This window comes from Cyanistes caeruleus, unplaced genomic scaffold (genome assembly GCF_971803275.1).
Source record: "Cyanistes caeruleus unplaced genomic scaffold, bCyaCae1.hap1.1 HAP1_SUPER_29, whole genome shotgun sequence".
Classification (NCBI taxonomy): domain Eukaryota; kingdom Metazoa; phylum Chordata; class Aves; order Passeriformes; family Paridae; genus Cyanistes; species Cyanistes caeruleus.
In genome coordinates this window covers 165,257-182,531 of record NW_028256297.1, presented here as the reverse complement: position 1 = coordinate 182,531, position 17,275 = coordinate 165,257, and the positions used below count along the sequence as shown (strand labels likewise).

General features: G+C 52.9%; 1 protein-coding gene across 25 annotated transcripts in view; it reads left to right on the top strand.

The window, feature by feature from the left end:
• LOC147645189 (uncharacterized) overlaps positions 1-17,275 on the top strand; it is a 110,270-nt gene extending 92,995 nt beyond the window's left edge. Inside the window, exons 1-16 of one of the 25 annotated variants that reach the window (XM_086874951.1) lie at positions 748-1,274; positions 1,526-1,590; positions 1,700-1,849; positions 2,039-2,187; positions 2,492-2,639; positions 2,735-2,859; positions 2,949-3,086; positions 6,394-6,533; positions 6,706-6,838; positions 7,053-7,229; positions 7,366-7,521; positions 12,064-12,190; positions 12,287-12,399; positions 14,680-14,829; positions 15,078-15,939; positions 15,981-17,275. In XM_086874951.1, the coding sequence (XP_086731077.1) occupies positions 1,534-1,590; positions 1,700-1,849; positions 2,039-2,187; positions 2,492-2,639; positions 2,735-2,758 (528 nt within the window). In that variant the 5' untranslated portion in view covers positions 748-1,274; positions 1,526-1,533 and the 3' untranslated portion in view covers positions 2,759-2,859; positions 2,949-3,086; positions 6,394-6,533; ... (6 more) ...; positions 15,078-15,939; positions 15,981-17,275. Of the gene's footprint in view, positions 1-713; positions 1,275-1,525; positions 1,591-1,699; positions 1,850-2,038; positions 2,188-2,491; positions 2,860-2,948; positions 3,517-6,181; positions 6,534-6,705; positions 6,839-7,052; positions 7,230-7,365; positions 7,522-12,063; positions 12,191-12,286; positions 13,711-14,679; positions 14,830-15,077; positions 15,940-15,980 lie in introns of those variants that run through there. The other 24 variants (XM_086874952.1, XM_086874940.1, XM_086874941.1 and 21 more) reach the window with 24 other exon arrangements.

The window sequence follows — 17,275 nt, the reverse complement described above, 5'->3', positions numbered from 1 at the left end:
GCACCCCCTGTCCTGCCGGGACGTGTGGCAGTGCCAGCCACCACCGTGGAGCTGCTGATCCACCTCAGCCACCGGCCCAGGATCTCAGCTCATCCCTGCTGTTCCAGCTGAGTGTTCCTCAGAGCCCTGCAGGAGCACCAGGACTGACTGCCAACCCGAGGGAGTTTGTGAAGCAAAGCCTCTCCTCCATCCTTTCCCGTCTCAGCCCAGAAAACTGTCACAGGGTCCCTGGTTCTGTTTTGTTGTTAACGCTGTAGTTATTGTTGTTTGTTTGCCTGGTTATAAATATTAGTAAAGAAATGTTATTCCTATCCCCAGATCTCTGCCTGAGAGCCCCTTGAGTTCAAAGTTATAATGATTCAGAAGGAGGGGGTCTACATTTTTCATTCCAGGGGAGGCTCCTGCCCTCCCTAGCAGACACTTGTCTCCCAAAACCAAGACATTTCCATGAGTAAATTTTACAAAGTTTTCAATAAAATTCTTATTGATAAATTTGACTCCATTTCATTTCTAACAAGCTGTTCCTAAAGATCCTGTCAGGCTGTCTTAGACACTTTGGGCAAGGGATTCCTTCCAAGCTGGGCCACTTGGGGGGGGATGGGGGCGGCCCCAGGGCGGAGGGCAGGGTGTGCAAGAGCCCTTTGTGACATGCTGCAGCACGGTCACCGTGGGATGGTGGCAACGGGAGCAGATGTCAAAGGGCCCTTTGTGACACGTGCTGACATAGGAGCTGGCGGTGACAGGGCCACGCCACAGTGCTCGGTGCATGCAACGGGTCAGGACGCGCCAGAGCGGTGCTGTGAGGAGCCCCCGCACAGCGCACTCCTTTGTGTTGGACCTGGAGCTTTTCTGAGCCCTTATTCCTGCAGCTGACCTCAGGACCACACCACAGGACTTGGGGACTTGGAGCTTGTCCCAGGCATCTCCAATCCCTGCAGTCACTGCCCCTGAGGCCACACCACAATCAGGAGACTCCTGTGCTTGTGGAAGGAGCCCTCAAGAGCCGACTGCAGGACTTGCTGTCCTGTAGTCTTGCCAGGACTTGAGTCTTGCAGGTGCCTTCCAGGAACGACTGCAGGACTTGCTGCCTCGGTTCTTCTCCCAGGCATCTCTCCTGCAGGTAGCCAGAAATCCAGGCACTGCCATGGAGCGGTGACCCCCGAGAGTGCCCAAGTTGGCCTGAGTTGAAGAGGACGAGGAGGAGGAAGAAGGCCCTCAAACGGCCCCAGCACAGGAGACTGAAGAGGTGCAGCCGTTCCAGCCACTGCAGGAGGGTGAGTGGCAGAGCTGGCCAACAGGGTTCTGCCTGTGGCCGGCTTGGCTCCATCCCATCCCGTCCCGTCCTGTCCCGTCCCCTGGAAAAGGCCACAGAAAGGATGGAAGAGAGGCCTGGGCTGCCTCTCCCCGCAGTGACTGTGCTGCATCCCCTGGGGCATCTCGGGACTGTCCCTCCTGGGGAACGCAGGGCTGGGCTGTGCTCTCCGGCCTCTCCCCGAGCCCCTCAGCTCTGGCTGCTCTTTGCCAGATGCAGCCATGGACGGCACACAAGAGCAGGACACCGCCCGTGGCCGCTTCCACAGAGCAGCGCAGGTACCTGCAGCCATCCCCACCTGGGCTGGGCCTGCTGGCACTGCTCAGCCCAGCACCGCACTTGGAGCACTCCATGCAACTTCCCTGCCTTCCTGCCCTTCTCCTACAGTTTCTTTACCAATTCATCACGAGAACTGGCAAGGAAGACACCAGACCCATGGACACTGAGGTCAAGGCATCCTCAGAGGTCTTGGCAGAACAGAGCAGCGCTGCCCAGCTGGATATGCTTGTAGAGACAGCTCTTTTCAGTCCAGAGCAAGTAAGCAGCCTGTGGCCAGCCTTTGATCCTCCAGCAATTGCTTGGCTTTCCCAAGCCACGCCTGCTGCCCACTTGAAGCTTTTGAGGCCATGGCAGCGTGCTGGAAGAGAAGCACTTGTCTGGGGAAGAAGCTGGGCACATTGCTGACTCCCTCTGCTAGCATTCCAAGTCTCCCTGTGCCTTCTCCAGGTGCCTGGCATGGTGAGATACATCCACCAGTGGCTCATGGCCAATGAGGCTGCTGAGCACAGGATGGACTGGGCCCTGATGCAAGTGGCCGAGGCAGAGCCCAATGATGTGGCCATCACTCTCCTGTGGGTGGCCCCAACGTGTGACAGGTATGGGGCCCAGCTGCCCCGAGGGCTCAGGGCTCCCCAGCCCATCCCCCTGTACAGCCTGGCCCAGGGCTGTGAGCAACACAGACTTCCAGGGCCCTCTGGCTGCTCCCTTTGCCAGCCCTGCTACAAAGTCAGCCCCCGAGCCCGCTGCCGTGCTGCCAGCCTGCCCCTCAGGGGCCTGTCCCCACAGGGCTGGGCTGCCTGGCTGCTGCCGCCACTCAGGGGCAGGGGGCACAGGCAGAGCTGGCGGCCAGCTCAGCTCGCCGCTGCTGCCCAGCCCATGGTGCTGTGTCTGACCCCGCAGAGCTGCTATGGCCATGTGGACGAACATCTTGCTCTCACCCTGGATTTCAGAGGAAGTGACACCGCTCCTCATCAATGTGGTGGGGAGCTGGCCACAGAAAAACCTGTGCACCTCTGATGGGGACAAGACGGCTGTCTTTTCCCTGACTGTAAGTTTCTGGAGCTGGCCTTTGCTCACCACAAGGCCGGCCGCCTCTCCAGCAGCTCTGTTGCCTCCTTCCCCCACTGCATCTCCCTGCTTCAGGCACTGGGCACAAACCTGGCCTAGGGGCAGCTTCAGGGCCACCAGGCCCGCTGCTTCCCCTGTGACGTCCGTACCCTCTGGAAGGAATGCCAGGAGCAACACGGCCTCTCCACCAGCCCCAACAGGTGCTCCATGCCAGTCCTCCTGTCCCTGACACTTCCCCAGCCTTGGAGCCAGCGCTCCCAGTGTCACCTGGGCTTTGCTGTGCACACAGGTTTGCAGTGCAGACCCTGAAGGCCCTGCCCTGCAGTCTCCACTTGGAGCATGTGGTGGTGGCAATGGAACGCAAGCGTGGCTGGGACACGCTGCTCTGTGCTGACACCCACCACTATGCCGTGGGTCTGCTGGCCAGGTGAGCCCCCCTTCTCCCCACTGCCTCTGACATTTGTGCCCCATGGCCGGGATGCCCCCCACAGTCCCCGTGGCCATGGGCCTGAGGGCCTCGTGAGCGAGGGCCTCGTCAGCGAGGGATGGCCAAGGAGACTGCAAAAGGCTGTGAGAGGAGGGTGTGCCGGAGCAGCCTCATCTCAAGGGCCGACATCTCCTCACAGGGTGCTGGGGCAATATGACAACTGTGTCAGTCAGTCCTGGGAGAGGTTGTTCTCCCCCTTGATGAGGCTCTTTGTGCCGTTTTCTGCCTTCCAGGGTGTGGATGCTAAATCTGAACCAGAGTGCCTGTAGTTATTACAGGCCACATAGCTCTCAGGCCTGACTGAAGCTAGCCTGGGAAATTCATGAGAAGGAATTAAGACAATTCTCAGAGATACTAAACAGCCTTGCAGGTGTTGTTTTGCAACCTGTTGTTTCTCCTTGCAGGAGACAGTCAGGGGGGGCAAGTGCCCCTGACCAATGATGGTGGTGTAGTACTTTGTTAACCAATAAGAGTTTCCTTTCTGTACTTTTCCACGTATCTGTCTATAAGACAGAGCTGAAGCAATAAACTAGGAATTCTGGTGTTGTGACTCCCTTGAGAGTCCATTGTCGTTCTTTATGGCCGTTCCCAATCGGAACGGCATCTGGTGACCGCCCGACGTGATGCTACACCGACCCCTGAGGTCCGGTAACCCGACATGAACTGCAGCCGACCCCCGAGGTCAGAAAGCAACCGATGTGATCTGCTAATCCCCTGAGGGTAAGCAGTGAGCGGGAAAAAGCCAGCCCTTCCCCCTAGAGGGGTAAGTGGAATTCTCCCGGGCTTTCCAAGAGGAAGCTGGTTCTGGAAACCAACAGGATAGTGGAGCCTGCCAGTGAGTGGGTTTGGAACGGTCGTCTTGGCGAAGCAGAGCTCAAAATCCCCGGGTCCGAGCCGTTAGCGTCTGCATTACTGCATTCGCGGAGCCGCCAAGATAAAGTCCTCATAATGAAGGACTGTACTTCAGCTGATGAACAGCTGGCCTACCTTGCATGGCAGGATGCCCTGCCCCGCACGGGACTCAGTGTTTCTGAAGATGCCATGCGTGATTTATTTCAGTGGGTGAAAGAGCAAGGTTTTGTTATAACTATGGACAATGCCTTTGATCTCGAACTTTGGCTGTCAATAGAGAACCATTTACGGTCAAAATTCATGAACGGAGATATCAGCGTGTGTAGCCTAGCAGCCACCTGGGGAGTGCTTTTTAAAGCGCTGAAACAGAGCCAGTCTGAGGACAGTGAAACCGGGATGAAAAACTTAGATGCCGGGAGTGCCTCCTTTGTACAAGATAAGGGACCGGGAGATGAAACCGTGGATGAGCTGCATAGTGCTCTCTTAGCTCTGCCCAGACCCTCGGAGGACTTTGGCGGCGAGCAAGAGCAACCCACAGCCGAGAGATCTCCCTCTCCAGAGAGGTTTGAGCGGCCGCCATCCGCGTAGCTGGGCGCGCGGGCTTTGCCAACGGGAGACTTCCCGCCTCCGCCTGTGCCACCCGCAAAGCCTCCGCCGGCGCCAAAAGCGCCACCGCCGGCCGCCGCAGAACCTGCTTTCTCCAGCGCCTCCGCGCTCTCCGAGCTTCTTCCTTCTGTGCCGCGAACAAAAGCGCAGACATCCCCGCTGCGGCCTGTCAGCGCGGCGGGGGAGGGGGAGAGAGCCAGCGCTCAACTCCCCCGCGCCCGGCGCGCGGGCCACCGCCGCCGAGGAGTCCGAGCGCAAATCCAGAACACGGCGGGCCGCCGCCGCCGAGGCGGGGGGAGGGGAGGCAGCGGCCGCGTTCCCCCTGCACCTGCCCGCCGCCACCAGCCAGGGTCCGGCCGGCCGCCGGCCGACCGCGGGCGGAGGAGCGGTGGGGAGAAGAAAAGCAGCAGCCTCGCCTTCCCCCTGCGCCTGCCCGCCGCCGCCGGCCGCGAAAACCCCGAAAAACCCGAACTCAAGCCCAGATCTGGGGCCGGGGCCAGGCCCGTGGCAAGCATCCCCCCCCCCGCGCGTCTGAAACACCGGCGAGAAACCGCAGGCGGGGGGGGCCGGCGACCTCGCTCTCCCCGCGCGTGCACGGGACGGCTCGCCCTCACAGTCCCCCCGCGCTCCAGCGGGGAGGCGCGGGAGGGAAAGAGAGCGCTTGCCGTGCTGCGCTCCCGATCTGAACTCTAGCAGCGGCCCCCCCGCACCCATAAAGGTGGCGGAGGGAGAGAAAGACAGCGGCAGGCCTCTCCACCGGGACCTTCTGCACCAGCCCAAAGAAATACCTCGACAAAGTCTGTCAACTCCAGCGGCCTGAGCCGTGCCAGTGTCCTGCAGTCCCTGCGGGACCCAAAACTAACTCACTTTGTATCTTTTAAATTTTGTGTTTACAGAACTGACAAACAGCCGCGAAGAGATAGTAACTTCAAATTCCCTAAACCTTCCTGAAATTCATGAACTACTGTTCAAACCCGATGAACAACAACAGCAACCATAAAAACTTTATAAATCCCTCAAAAATCCCTCAATTGTATTTGAAAAAAAAAAAAAAAGCGGGATAAGAAGAGGGGATCAAATTGCATATAAATTGCATTGTGCATTGTTTTTATCACTTTGGTGTTCTTTCAAACTACTCTATTGACATGTTAGACTGTCAATTCGAACAGACTAACAATGTTGTATATAGTTTTGTATAGTGTGCGTATTAACTCACTGAATTAGAAATATTAGACTCAGCCATCAAATCCTTGCAAGGAGAACAAATCCTAAATACCAAAACATAAACCAAAATTCTAAATTAATTCTAAATCAGCATCCATTCCAATTTCTAGTAAAAGAAACCTCTTGTGCTGTGTTTGTTCCTTTTCCTGAAGGGCCCAACAGGAAATTACAAACACAGTACATTTTAATTTTTTTTTTCCTAAGCGAAAAAGGTGAATTGTGGATGCTAAATCTGAACCAGAGTGCCTGTAGTTATTACAGGCCACATAGCTCTCAGGCCTGACTGAAGCTAGCCTGGGGAATTCATGAGAAGGAATTAAGACAATTCTCAGAGATACTAAACAGCCTTGCAGGTGTTGTTTTGCAGCCTGTTGTTTCTCCTTGCAGGAGACAGTCAGGGGGGGCAAGTGCCCCTGACCAATGATGGTGGTGTAGTACTTTGTTAACCAATAAGAGTTTCCTTTCTGTACTTTTCCACGTATCTGTCTATAAGACAGAGCTGAAGCAATAAACTAGGAATTCTGGTGTTGTGACTCCCTTGAGAGTCCATTGTCGTTCTTTAAAGCCGTTCCCAATCGGAGCGACACCAGGGAAATGTGCCGTGCATCCGTCCACCTGTGTAAAGGCATCTTAAGCTACCTGCTTGAGCTGCTCAGCAAACCGATGCCACACTGGGATGTCCCTGCCATGGCATTCCTTGTGGAGGTGAGCCTGATGGCCAGCACTACCTCGCTCAGCTCCCTGCCAGCCCTGTCCCCTGGCATAGCCACAGCTGCCTGGGACAGCACCCGCGCCCTGTGCTGCTGCCTGGGCCCAGCCCTGCGCACTTCCAGGCTCCTGCCGGCCAGCTCCCCGCTCACTGCCCTGTTCCTTTCAGCTCCTAGATTGCCTGGACTTGAGTGTGCTGACAGCCTAATGGATATCTTGTACAAGTACCTGTGGTACAATTCCAGAGAGATGCATCACCAGGTTCTCAGGGCTCTCCTCCTGCTAAGGGACCACCCCCCCATGTTTAGAAGGGGACAGCAGCTGAAGCCGTGTGGGCAGCATGAGGCTGGGCAATGCTGTCACTTGGCCTGGGCTGGCCTTTGCCTTGGGCGCTAAGGCAGCTCCTCCCAGCTCTCCTGCCTCCTGCTTCAGCTGCCCGAGTGCTTTGGGACAGGCCTTTGGCCTCTGGGCCCTGCGGCAGCTGCCCGGGCTTTCACACACTTGTGTTCTGCACAGGCCGAAAGAATGCAGAGCCTGACAGGAAGACTAGTGCACCTCCTGTGGGACATTGATAGTGACGTGGCCAGGATGAGCATTGCTCTCCTGAGCCATATTTTCATGGATAAAGACACCCCAATATCCTGGCGCAGGGCCCTGCAGCTGGCTGAGCCGCTCCTGAAACTCCTGGACAATGTAAGGCTCTGTGCCCCAGCCATGGCCACTGGCTGCTGCCCGGACACTTTGTGCCCTGTGCATTTGCAGGCCTGCGCCAATGTGGGCCACAAGAAGCCAATGATGAGGTCATTTTTCCTTCCTTCCTTTCATACAGCCCGATAGCCAGGTGCAGCTGCTCTCCATGTCTCTCCTTCAAAGAATAATGTCTTCGGCAGAAGAAGAAGGAAGAAAGCCCCTAAAGAAAAAAGTGTACCAGAGCCTGCTCCCACTCTTTTTCCACTGCCAAGATGAGAATCGGCATGTGGCAGAGGTGAGGACTCCTGGGCTGCTGCTGCGCCTTGGCAGGGGGCTCAGCTGCCTCCTGCCCTGATGCAGGCTTGCAGGCTGCAGCCTCCTCCAGGCCTTGGCACTGGGACACTCCCGTGCCCTGGCTTGTGGGGCCATTTGCGGCTCTCTGCTGCTCCCCAGGCCTCTCGGACAACGCTCCTTCGCGCGGCTGACTTCCTGAAGAGGCCAGACCTGGAAAAAGCTGTGAGGAAGGAGAAACTGTGGAAGTTTGCCAAGCTCGTGGTAAGGACGGCCTGGAAGTGTCAGCCAAAGGCTAGAGAAGCCCCCTGGCCCCGGTGCTCAGTGTGTGGGGCTGGCAGCTGTGCCCCTGCCCACTGCTGCACCCGGGGGCCGCACGGCTTCTTCTCCAGCCCCCTGTGGCCCCGAGCCGGGTGCCGATGGAGCCCCGGCCCAGCGGGGCTGCGGGCGCCGGCACCGCGGCTCCCCGGGCAGCAGCCGGCCCTCTGCCCCCTCCGGAGCCCGGCGCCAGCGGCTGCTGGCCGGGCCTTAGGGCTGGCCGGGCACGGGCGGCCGGGGCTGGCCGCAGGCAGCAGCGCCGGGCCGAGGGGCAGAGCCCGCGCCAACCCTTCCCTCCTGCCGCTCTCTCCAGCTGGCAGACAACAGGATCCCCTTGGCCGAGCACCTGCGCCGGGCCCTGCAGTACCTGCAGGACCCACAGGAGACCCTGCGAGCGGCGGCCATCGGGGTCATCGGTGAGTCCTGAGCCCGGGCTCCCTCCCCGCCCCGCCGCAGCTCGGCCCCAGCCCCGGCTGCTGCCCCGGCAGCGGCACCCGGACCCGGCGCCCTGGATCCCCGCCTGCCCTCGGGGCTGCTGCTGCCGGCCTCTGGCAGCCGTGCCCTTGGGCTGAGTCAGGATGCGGCAAGGGCCCGGGCTGAGGCATGCCGGGGCAGGAGGCCGTGTGGCCACAGGGCTGGCAGCGCCGCTGGCAGGGAGCTGTGCTGCTGGGACCCTGACAGGCTCTGTGTTCTCAGGGATGGCCGGGGAGCAGCTGAGGGGGCAGCAGGCAGAGCTCCAGGTGTTGTGCAGAGGTGAGCCAGGGCAGCGGGCTGACAGCGGTGGCTGTCGGGGGCAGCTGCAAGCCCTGGCCTGGCTGTGGAGGGCTCTGCTCCCTGTGCCGATGAGGGGCGGCGTGGGCAGAGCACAGTGAGATTTCAGGGCCACGTGGGGCATTTGTGGCCAGCAGCTTCGGGCTGACCCCCTTGGTCCCTGCTCCCTCCTGGCCAAGGCAAGAGCCGGCTGGCATGGCCCTGGCAGGGGGCTCTCGCTGGGCCCCCGCATGTCTGGGATCTGACCGTGGCTCTGTTCGTCTCTCTTGCAGCCCTCGAATGCCTGACGGAGGACAGAAGCTGTGCCGTGTCAGACCTGGCACTTGAAACGCTGTATGTCCTCCGGGCCATCCAGAGTGGCCAATATTCCATCCTGCAGAGGATGCAAGACCAAATCCTCAGGGCATGGAGGACACGGCCTCGTCTGTCGGGCCTGGGCTGGCTGCGCTACTGGACCTGTGCTCAGAGATGATCTGAGAAGCTCTGTCTGCTGAGGCCACCGGGGACATCTGGGATTTTTTTATCTGATAAGGATTGTTTTGTTCTATTTATTTCTTTTTAGTATGTAAATAATATAGGATATGTTATAAACCACAAGAGTCCCAAGACCTTTCTTTTGCTGCCCAGGGTGTGTGGGGCATAGGGGAAGAGAGGGAAAAGGGTTCTTGTGTTCAGCAACCTGCCAGGGCGTGCAGTGGTGCAGGGGAAATGGCCAGAAGCCCCTTGGCCTTTGGTGGTTGTGCTGAAGCCACAAGCCCTGTGGCAGGCAGGAAGTGCCATCTGTGGCCTGCTGCCCGTGTGTTGCTGCCGTGATGGCTGAGGAGCTGCTGGAGCTCCTGTGGGGCTGCGGCGCTGCTGCTGGGCCAGGCTGGGGGAGCCCCTGAGGGCACGGGGTGCTGGGAGGCCGTGAAGGGATGAGGGGCTGCGGAGGCCCAGACGGGACAAGGCAGTGGGAAGGCACGAGGGGGATGTGTGAGGGAGTGGGTGGCGGGAGGTTCCAAGGGGACAGAAGGCCCTGGAGGAGCCGGGGTGGTGGGAAGCCCTGAGGAATTGGGTGTCAGAGGCCATAAGCAGCCCCCGGGCAGCCGCCTTTTTCCTGACACCCGGCTGCTCCGGTGCTTCCCCAAAATGTCCCCCAGGCCTGCAGCAGAAGGCCTGGAGGCTGGGACACCACCCCAGCGGGAGGGTGGGGACAGCCCGAGGTGCCCAGGCTGGGCTGGCTGGGGACATGGAGGGCAGGAGGGTGCTGCCAGGCCACGGCCACTGGGTGCCTCCAGGAAGGGGCAGTGGGCAGAGGCAGGGCTGGCGGCCAGCCCGGGCCCTCGCGGCTGCCCAGGCCACGCTGCTGTGACCGAGGCCCTCCTGACACAGAGCTCGGGGCCCACAGAGCTGCTGCCACCATGGGGAGGGTGGCGATGTCTCCTCCAGCAGGGCTGCCCAGTGGCTGCTGCCCAAGCGGCTCTGGAGCCCAGAGAGATAGCAGCAGAGTGTGCCCAGGAACAGCAGCAGCCCCAACGTTGGCACCTGCACACTGAGGCGTCCGCAGCAGCCGGGTGCCAAACAGGGGGAGGCTGTGGGCACAATTGCCTTTGCTTTGGCAGAAGGCTTCAGCAGAGTTGGCCACAATGGCTTTCTCTTCACCTGCAGCTTCCCAGCAACGCTTGCCAGCTTCACCTGCAGCCTGTGCCCGTGACTGAGTTGGGTGGCCGTGCTTGAGGGCGAGCTCGCCTTCCACACTCAGGTGTCCCAAGGCAGCGGCATTGGCACCATCCTGAGAAAGAGAGAGAGAGAGAGAGAGTCTGATGGGGCAGGAGCCCTGTGCTTCAGCTGCCCTCCCTCTCTTCTGTCCAGGCACCTTGAAGACACATGAAACAAAATCCTGGACTTCCTTGGAACAAAGGAAGAAGCAGCATACGCTGAAAAAAAGCAGAGACTTACACGGCTCTGTTTTGCTCTCCACTTGGGCAATCCCAGAATCCCAGAGCACTTGGTGTTGCAAAGTATCATCAACATCATCCAGTCTCCAACCACCCTGCCATGGGCACAGGTAGTGTGCAGGCACAGGTGTCACTAGAACTGGGAGAACACTTTTCCATGTTGACCTTTTCCTCTCCTGGATTTCAAGCAAAGATGAAAAAATCATCTGATGAATGACAGGTGAATTGTGTAGCTCACAGAACTAGGAGTAGGAGTCTCCAGTGGCCCATGGTGTGTCCATTCAACCATTGTTAGATTGTCCAGTTGGAGCTCAGCCCGGTGCAGCCCGGGCACAGGCACCAGGCTGGTCCATTTCAGCATCCCAAAGGCTTTGTGGCTCCCTGTGCACCCATTGTCTCCTGAATCCATTCTTGAACTCCCAGTTACTGCTGTGCAGGACATGAGAACACAGGAACAGCTTGTTTGGCTCATTCTTGCCTTTGCTGCTCCTGCCTAAAGGAAACATCAGGACTATATGCTGATGGAATGGGATCACCGAACAGCAGGGACTTTGTCTGTAGTGTCTTAAACTAAAACCTTGTCTGACTGTTCAGACACTCTAAAATCCAGGGGGAGAATGACAGTATGGAAGAATCCTAGAAATTTTGACTTGTGTTTTTTCTAGTCAAGGATTTTAATGCCAATGTGGAAACTACAAAAATCTTCAAACTGGTTTTCATTGGCAACCCCTTTGAAATGGCATCAGCAGACCTCCAGGGGACAGGGTATGACAGTGGGGACAGTACTTGGCAGCTCATGGCTTCACATGTGGGAGGTAGATATTTTGCCTGGGTAGAGATTGAAGTTCAAGTTTTCCCAGTGTTTGGATTGACTTTTGCATTTAATCAATGCAAAAGGATGTAAAAGCACAGTTTCTGGAGAATTTGCATTAGGGAGAAAATAGGGAGAAAACTTTGAACACAGCCAGCAGGCTCTGGAAAAATTTAAAAAAAGTTAAAATTAAAAATAGATGTAGCTCTGTGACTGTTCAGGCAGGACTCTTTTATCTGGAGGTGAATGTAAAACATTCTTAAATCTTAGGAAATTCAGGAACTCAGAAAGAATTTAGGCTTGGCAAGCCCAGGAAAAGTAGGCCCTGGGAAATGTTAGGCCTTGTGTTTGCTAAAGATCATGTGAAACTGCACCTGTGTAATCAATATATGATAAATGACACAATTGTTAGATGTGATTAGATATAATTATTGTTTAAAGAACGTGAGGAACAATGTTAGGGGGTTGAGGGGGGAACATGAGAAATCCGTGCTTGGGTAAAAACAATGCAAACAATAGAACAATGTAAGTTTAATAATTAATATCTAAGTTGTATAATGATAGAGTATAAAACATGTTCAGCTCAAAACCGAGATGGGTCAGATTTGGGTCTGTGTACCCCTGACACCCAGAGCTCTTCAATAAAGCACCTGCATATAATCACTTGTGATGATGTGTGTTCCTGAACTCTAACATTTTGGTGACACAGATGGGACCTTGTGAGTGCTGCTGAGCGAGCTCGCGACCCGATCCTGCTCCAGCCGGCACCGAGGGATTCTCGGGGAGCCCATCGGCTGCGACCGTCTGCGCTGCTCATAGCGTCCCCAGGAGAAGAGGTAAGGTGCTTTCACTTTGGTTTGGGTGCCTGCCAATAAGACGCAGCAAAAGCTGCGCTTGGTTGGGCTAAAGGAATTCCTGTTGGTATTGCCCAGGTGCCGTCCATCAGACGACTGCAAAAGCGTTGCAGGTTCGGCATTTGTGGTGTATTGTAGTTGTGACATGGAGAAACTTAAAGGGGTTTTGGGCAGCAATGCTCTCATAGCAGGTACTTCTCCTTTGGGGTGCTTATTAGCACATTGGAAACAAGGTCACTTTGGGGAAGAATTACATAAGGCTAAATTAATTTTGGCGAGATCTCCCCATGGAAAAAGACCCCAGAGACCCCGTCTCATCTGTTGTTAGCTATAACCTCCTCTTCTCTCTTTCTTTACTTTGTTTTCTTTATCTCTCTCTCTCTCCCTCTCCTCTATCACATAACCCTTGTTGTCACTAAAATAAATGTATATTATTGCTGTTGTGATTTAAACTGAAATCCCTTTGTGTCCTTTTTGCATTCTGAGATCAAACAAATTTCTTGCGACTCCCACTGGCGTTAGCGAATCGTGACATTTAAACTGGAGTCACAGACAGGATTTCTGACAGACAGAAGGGGCTGCAGGTTTGTTGTGCAGTCTGTTTTAGGGGAAAGATATTTTGCTCCAGCCGCACCCAGCCCGACACTCCCAAGAGAGTGAGCAGTGTCTAGAATGCAAGGGGGTGACTCGAATTTCGCGCAAACTGCACACACCGAGGTGAAGATCACCCCACACTCACTTGAGGGCTCTGTCTGCAGAATTTCACAAGAGATCTCTTAGTGCAAAAGGGCGGGAATGTTTTTGTTGTTGGTGTGTGTATGAATTTTGAGTGCTTGGTGTAGCGAAGAGACAATCAGAATTTTAAACTGAAAGAGTGCCTCCCAAGCAGATTTGGTCTTTTTACCCACACAGGGAAGCAAAAAGCAGAGTGTGTGTGTGTGTGTGTGTGTGTGTGTGTGTGTGTAATTGAAGTTTATACCTCCCTGTAGAGGTTTTCCCTTTGTAAAAATGACTGAAAAGGGCAGTGCAGAAGTTAAAGCTGCATTTTATGCTCTGTTAGCAAAACACAATGCCCGACCTTCTCCAAGAGGGGAAAAGTGGGCCCTTAGTTACTGGTTTAATTTGGAAAATGTGATTGATAGAGTATGTTCTTTACAAGATGAAAGAAAATTTAAACTGGGCAAAAATCAAACTATACTCTGCTCAGTTTTGGGAGCTTGTTTTACAGCAGCTCTAGAAACTGGCTTTAAGCAAAGAAGTGAGGATAGAACTGGAATAGACTCCCTCCAAAACCTAGTTGAAATTTTGCAAAAACAATTCAATGCAGAAAAGAGTAAGATCAATCTGTTGCGAGCAGCTCTCCAGGATGAAAATTCAAAAATGCTGACTCGCTAAAAGAAACAGAAGAGGGGGAAACCCCTCTCCTGAATCAAATTTGCCCTCCAAAAGAGCTAATTCATTCCAGTAGAAATGATGGACCTGTAAAAATGGCAGAAGAAAAATCAGAGAAAGCAAAGGTGTTAGATGCATTGGTTCTCTTAAGGAAAACCCAGACAAGAGAACACAAATCTCTCACTGCCAGTATTGGTGGTCACTAGAGATAAAGAAGGGGGTCCCCAGAAAGGTAATAGATGGCTTCTCACTTCAAAGTTGAGTGAAGTTGTTTCTAATTGGCACTGTCCCAAGTTCATTGTATGGAATGCCCCATTGGATAACCCAGCACAGCTCCACAGGCTCTGGGCTGTGAGCCAAAGCCGTCTCCTTCTCAGCTTCTGGGAGTGGAGCCCAAAGAGCCTCAGAATCAGGGAAACTGGGAACTGTGCCTCTCATGGGTGAGCAGAGAGGCAGAGGTTGCTTTTATTTCAAGTGCTCACTAGAAATAACAAAACTGGAGACATACTGATTACAGCAATAGTGTGTAGAGAATATTTGAACACAAGGTGGGCATGATATTTTAGTAAAGGCCTGTCTGCACAAACCAGCCTTTGGTATAAGTTGTGATATTAAAGGCTCATGTCCTTGAAACTTTCCTGAAGCAGAGAGAATGAAGCAAAACAATATCCTTGTGTATAAGAGAAAAAATGTAAACCTGTGTGGATTAACCAAGAGTAACTTGCTTAGCCCGGGGACCCTTTAAAACCCTATAAAAGTGTGCTAAAGATAGAAATAAATGATGTTCTCCATACTTCTGTGAAGACTAGGCTGAATAGTCTGAGCGGTTTCTCAGTAATAGTGGGTCCTATACATCCACTTTTTACTTTTGTAGTTAACACTGGAGCCCAAATTTCTGTGTTGACCAATAAAGACTAGTGCAGGATTTGAGAGCAATAAATGGAATAACTAAAGATATTTACCCAGTGGTAGCTAATCCTTGCACATTTTTAGCATCTGTAAAAATGAAATAGAAATGGTTTACTGTACTTGATTTAAAAGATGCCTTTTTCTGCATACCCCTTGACAAAAAAAAAAAGTAGGAAACTGTTTGTCTTTGAGTGGGAAAATCCAGAAATAGGAAGGAAAACTCAGCTCACCTGAACATGACTCCCAAAAGGCTACAAGAACAGTCCAACCCTATTTGGAAGCCAGCTGGGGAAGGAGCTGGAGATTTGGACCGAGAACAGGCAAGTACTGAGAAAACAATACCTGCTGTTACAGTATGTTGATGATATACTGATAGCTACAGAAGAGAAAACAACCTGCATAAAGGTAACAATTGAAATTTTAAATCAGCTGGGAATGGGAGGATATAAGGAGTCTAAACAAAAGGCACAAATTGCCTGGCAGACTGTGATTTCCCTGGGATGTGAAATCTCACCAGGGCAATGTAAGGTGGGTACTAATTGTATTCAAGCTATTTGTGCTATTCCAGAACCCCAGAACGTGCATGAGCTGCGAGTCTTCCTTGTGATGACAGGGTGGTGCTGCCTATGGATCATGGACTATGGACTAATTGCAAAACCCCTGGATGAGGCCCAGAAGATGCAGCCGTTTACCTGGGGCAGAGCACAGAAGGAGGCTTTCCTCAATCTGAAGGAGGCATTGCCAACTGCTCCGGCGTTAGGATTGCCAGATTTGTCCAAAGATTTCCAGCTGTTTGTGCATGAAAGACTACACCTAGCACTGGGAGTGCTGAGCCAAGGTTTGGGAAGCTGGGAAAGGCTGGTCGGCTGCTTTTCCAAACAGCTTGACAAGGTTAGTGCTGGATGGCCTTCATGCCTGCAGGCAGTTGCAGCCAGCGTGATGCTGACACAAGAAGCCAGGAAACTCACCATGGGTAGACACATAGATGTCTATGTGCCACACATGGTGAGCACTGTTTTAGAACAAAAGAGGGGCCACTGGCTATCTCCAAGCAGGATGATGAAATTCCAGGTAATCCTGACTGAGCAGGATGATGTCACACTAAAGACAACTGACCTCTTGAATCCAGCTCTGTTCCTGGGTACCACAACTGAAGAAGGCCCATTAGAGCATGACTGTGTAGAAGTAATAGAGGACACCTATTTGGCAAGAGAAGACCTGAAAGACATCCCACTGGAGCAAGCAGAGTGGGAGCTATTCACAGATGGAAGCAGCTTGGTGGAGAACGGGACCAGATACGCTGGATATGTGGTAACAACAGTCAGTACAATAGTGGAGGCAAAAGCATTATCAGCAAATCCATCTGCCCAGAGGGCAGAACTGGTTGCCTTAAGCAGAGCACTAGAATTGAGTAAAGGGAAAAGGGTAATGTCATGGGGTAGCTTTACCTTTAAGACATCACCAGCAACAGGCCATCTGGACTGGCTCAGAGTATGCTTTGGAGTGGTGCATGTCCACAGAGTGCTGTGGAAAGAAAGAAGACTACTGTCTTCTCAAGGTACACACATTAAACATCAAGATGCAGTCCTGCAATTGATAAAAGCAATACAAAACCTGAACAAGTAGCAATTATGCACTGCAAAGGACACCAATCAAGAAACTCCAAAATTTGTGAAGAAAATCGAAAAGCAGACTGGACAGCTCAACAGATTGCTCAAAAAGTTGGAAGAACAATGGCATTGATATCTTTAAAAGTTAATGTATCTCAATTTAATTTGCCTCCAAAACTGAAGTATTGCATAGAAGATGAGAAATTGGGACATTTGCTAAATGCACAAAAGAATTCAGAAGAGTGGTACGTAACTGCACAAAGACAAATAGTGTTAACCCCCTTGATAATGAGAGAAGTTCTATAAATTAAACATAACAAATGTCATTGGGGTGCAGAGGCATTGGTAAAATTGCTAAAACAAAAATTAATCTCAGTACAGATGCTAACAATGGCAAACTCAGTAATGTCAAAATGTGAAATCTGCTTAAAAACAACTCAGTGGCAAGACACAGGCATAGCTAAGAAAGATTAGGATAGGAACAAAATCAAGATGACACTTGGTAAGAACCCTCTGGTGATGTGAAATTTGGGGGGGCCCTAGAGTCTTTGCTCAGTCCTATAGCAAACTATCAGAATAAAGAAATGTTGTACAAACTTACAGGTCAGGCAGATAAATTAGCAAGAGTGACCTGGGGAAGATTTAAAGAACTAAATGTACAATTACAATTTATTACTCCTGAAATAGCTTGGAGTGTGTGGGTTTTTAAATGGATGGATTGATCATTGCTGTGTCCACATCCCAAATGTGACTGCAGATGTAGAATATGACATCAATCAGTTGCAACAAATAGAGCACAAAGCGCAGGAAGAGCAAAAGGATTTGACTACAAGTTGGTTAGGCAAAATCTTCAAAGGATTAGGGTGGAATGTGAATTCATGGATTAAATCTATCATTGAGAGTGTGATAATCTTACTAATTGTATTCTTAGCAATTTGGTTAGTTTACAGCATCTTAAAAGGAGAAATACAGAAGAAAATGTCCTGGAACCAGAAAATAATAAAGGCACTGAGACGAGATCCAGCCCCACCATCTTCTGGTTCTCCAGTTCCTGACAGCATCCAGGACAACTTTTACATCAATCAAGGATTCGAAGAACATCAAGTGTAAACTCAGAAACAAAGGACTGTATCAAGTAAAAACATTTGCACTTACA